The sequence below is a fragment of the Trichechus manatus genome, unplaced genomic scaffold, assembly GCF_000243295.1.
Source record: "Trichechus manatus latirostris isolate Lorelei unplaced genomic scaffold, TriManLat1.0 scaffold00035, whole genome shotgun sequence".
In the NCBI taxonomy this organism is placed as follows: domain Eukaryota; kingdom Metazoa; phylum Chordata; class Mammalia; order Sirenia; family Trichechidae; genus Trichechus; species Trichechus manatus.
Window position 1 is genome coordinate 7,076,946 of NW_004443971.1, and position 3,835 is coordinate 7,080,780.

At 49.3% G+C, this 3,835-nt stretch overlaps 1 protein-coding gene across 1 annotated transcript in view; it reads left to right on the top strand.

Moving 5' to 3' along the window:
• The window catches only part of CD34 (CD34 molecule), a 41,505-nt gene extending 38,242 nt beyond the window's left edge, over positions 1–3,263 (top strand). Inside the window, exons 5-8 of the mRNA XM_012555249.1 lie at positions 1,437–1,587; positions 1,845–1,897; positions 2,239–2,403; positions 3,078–3,263. Of these exons, the coding sequence (XP_012410703.1) occupies positions 1,437–1,587; positions 1,845–1,897; positions 2,239–2,403; positions 3,078–3,263 (555 nt within the window). The remainder of the gene's footprint in view (positions 1–1,436; positions 1,588–1,844; positions 1,898–2,238; positions 2,404–3,077) is intronic.
• The last annotated feature ends 572 nt before the right edge of the window (positions 3,264–3,835 follow it).

Genomic DNA, 3,835 nt, shown 5'->3' on the forward strand with positions numbered 1-3,835 from the left:
TGAAATGGTGTATCTTTGGCTATGTATATTTTCACCAAAAAAAAAAAAAAATGTCGAGAAGGGAGAGGGTTGACATATTGTGGGGTTGTTAACCAATGTCATAAAACAATATGTGTTAAAAAAAAAAAAAAACCATATCAGTTTGAGGAGTGTTCTTTCTGGACCCCTTCAGAGCACCTGGATGGTATCTTAGTCATCCAGTGCTGCTGTAACAGAAATGCTACAAGTGGATGGCTTTAACAGACAGAAATTTATTCTTTTGTAGTCTAGTAGACTAGAAGCCTGAATTCAGGGCATCGGCTCCAGGGGAAGTCTTTCTCTTTCTGTTGGCTCTGGGGGAAGGTCCTTGTCATCAATCTTCCCCTGGTCTAGGAGCGTCTCTGCGCAGGAACCCTGGGTTCAAAGGACGCACTGTGCTCTCGGCACTGCTTTCTTGGTGGTGTGAGGTCCCCCTGTCTCTCTGCTTGCTTCTCGTTTTTATATCGCAAAAGTCATTGGTTTAAGACAAAACCTAATCTTGTAGATTGAATCCTGCCTCATTAACATAACTGCCTCTAATCCTGCCTCATTAACATCATAGAGGTAGGATTTATAACACATAGGAAAATCACATCAGGTGACAAAATGGTGGACAATCACAATACTGGGAATCATAGCCTAGCCAAGTTGACACTTATTTCTGGGGACACAGTTCAGTCCATAACACATATTTCTGGGGACACAGTTCAGTCCATTCAGCTGTTAACTGAAAGGTTGGAGGTTCAGGTCCACCCAGAGATGCCTTGGAAGAAAGACCTGGCTATCTACTTCTGAAAAATCAGCCATTGAAAACTCTATGGAGCACAGTTTTACTCTGACACACTTGATCACCATGAGTCAGAATCAACTCTTACTGCAACTGGTTTGGAAAGTAGGAGGGAAGGAACTGAGGACCTCGTTAAGAATGTAAAACCACAGATTTGTTCTCTAGCCCTCATCTCTCCTTTTCCTCAGCAATTAGGGCTACTGTAACATTGAAGCAAAGGAATTTTCTCTTTGTTACTCTTGGGCATTAATATTTTCTGTTACTGGCAGTTTCTTTTGAATTTCACTTGAATAGCATATGCGTACATGGGCAATCCCTCTGTAACACAGTGTTTTCCAAGTTTGTTCTCTGGCACCTTGGAGTACCGCTCAAGACTCCTCTGCCATCCCGACTAATATGATGTGCACTGGGTATGGTTTGGCACTGGGAAAAAAAAATTTTCTTATGTGTTTTAGCATATATGTAGTTTGCAGTGTGTGTTTGCTTTTTTCAGTTGGAATTTTAGAAAGAAAAGTTCTTGTGTAGGGTAGTGGCGTGACTTTAATCAGAATTATTGCCTGAGGTTCTGAATGTGACTCAGAGTGCACTAGTAATTTCATCTCCTGCTCGCCACTTTTCTCTGTCTTCCCAGGAGGACTTTAAGGGGGAAAAAGGAGAGGGCCTGATCCAAATACTGTGTGAAAAGGAACAGGCTGAGGCTGGGGCTGAGAGGTGTTCCTTGTCCCTGGCCCAGTCAGAGATAAAGCCTCAGTGCCTGATGCTGATCGTGGCCAACAGAACAGGTAAGGTGTATGTCTGTCCGGAGAGTTTGGAAGCAGTCAGGCTGAAGTTAGGGAGGGCTGAGGTTCAGAGGCTCCTGGGTGTAGATCAGGCATCTCAGCTCCAGAGAGCACAGGTGCTGGGGAGGAGGGCCTGACTGACTTTGGGAGAGGCCCTCCTGAGGTAGACTGTGAAAGCATCTTCTGGAACAGCATGGGAGGGTAGAGCAGGGTGAGCTGGTTCAGCTTCTAGATTCAGCAGTCCTTGTTTCTAATTCTAGAACTTGTCAACAAGCTCCAACTTATGAAAAAACACCAGTCTGCCCTGGGCAAGGTAAGTTCCCTGAAACGATGCGTCTCAGAGGGAAAACTGGTTCAGGCGAGCTCACTGGAGAGGGAAAGGAAGTAGTTCTCCTCTCCACACTTACCCTTCCTATCTGGCCATCTCCCTCTGATGGTTTTCATGCTTTTAGGCTTGATCCAAAGGTTTTAAGATGTGTCTTCAGTAAGAGATGTTAGTCTTAAATCCTCGACTTTGAAAATCCCTGTGGTCAGTGGTCTCTTGTGTTCATTCATTCTTGTGTCCCATAATGGGGTCTAGAGCGGGCTGGGCCCCTCTTCCAGGACCCACTTTCCACAAGTGACAGGCTGTCTTTTCTGTGTCCTCTCTTCAAGCTGGGCATCCACAACTTCACTGAAGAAAAGCTTCTGAGCCACCAGAGCTATTCCCGCAAGACCCTGATTGCTCTGGTGACCTCAGGAATCCTGCTGGCTATCTTGGGCACCACTGGCTATTTCCTCATGAACCGCCGCAGTTGGAGCCCCACGGGAGAGAGGCTGGTCAGTTCCGGGGTCCAGAGCAAAGGAGATGAGGATGATAGTGGTCTTCTCGGGAGGTCCATGAATGTCATGCCAAATGTCAAAAAAGCCACTCTGTGCCCTTGCACAGGGATATTCATGTGTGCACACACCATACCCATGAAAGATCCAAAACAGTATACAGCCAACTGGGGAGGGGCACTAAGTGGGGCCAGCCCACCTGCTCACTGTGGTAGGGTTCATGTCATCTATCCATTATTTTTCCTGGGATAGTTTAGCTGGGGCTAAGCAGAACAGGCTGCTAAATCAGCCACACTTGTTTGCAAGTGTACTAAATGCCCATGGGCACTGCCATGCTTACAAGAAGGGGACCTGAGGAAGGGAAAGTTGCTCTTGACGTTTTCTAGATAAGGGAGGACAAGGCTGGGACTGGCTCTGGGGAGTTCATTCCACGCTGGGGCCTGCCAGTTTTCCTGTGGGGGCTGGCTGCTGAGCTGCGGTGGCACGTGTGTGCCTCTCTGTCCTTTCTTCTCTAGGAGCTGGAACCCTGAACCTCTTCAGGAAGAAAGGAATCTGCACCTACAGCTGCAACCTCCCTCCCTCCTGCCCTTTGCGCCCCTTCCTGTTGGGGCCCCTCCCCCACAGTGCCTCCCCCTGCTTACCAGATAATGCTCCTTTATTTATACACTGTCTAGGGCGAAGAGCCTTATCACACGGAGAGCGGTGGAGGCCAGGGCTATAGCTCAGGCCCTGGGGCCTCCCCCGAGGCCCAAGGAAAGGCCAGTATGAACCGAGGGGCTCAGGAGAACGGGACTGGCCAGGCCACATCCAGAAACGGCCATTCAGCAAGACAGCACGTGGTGGCTGATACTGAACTGTGACTTGGCTGGGCGAGGCAAGGCTGGGCAATGTCCTGGGGAGAGCCTCCCCCTGCATCTGGAGACGGCCCTCATGTTCTACCCTTTTTCACTGCACACACCCTCTGAGGCCTTGCCTGAGGCCCTGCACTGTACCAGGCTCAGTGTTTCTCTTCACCTTGGGGAGAGGCAGGTAACGCCCTGCCCTTTACAGATTCAGCACCTGCACCCAGACTCTGGTCTTGTTTGGATGGAGGCGCAATGGGTGAAAAGCCAAGGTCCAGAGAAGCCTCTAGGAGGGTTGCTGTCCTTGCTGCAGTCACGCCCAGGCACCCTTCCCTGGCTCTCACCTTTTCCGCCTTATTACAGGAGCCCCAGGGGAAAGCCCGGCCTTTTCTGGATGACAATTTCCTCCCAGGAGCTTTGCCTTTTACTGTTTCTTCCTTATATTTTCTCCTCTGCTTTTGGGAAACCAGAGTAACACTTCCCACCTGCTCGCTTGTAATGATACAGCCAGAAGAACTGGTTGTCTTCCGCCTCTTCCCTTATCTTCCCTCTTGCTCACCAAGCCCCACCCAGCTCCCTGTCTTCCCCTC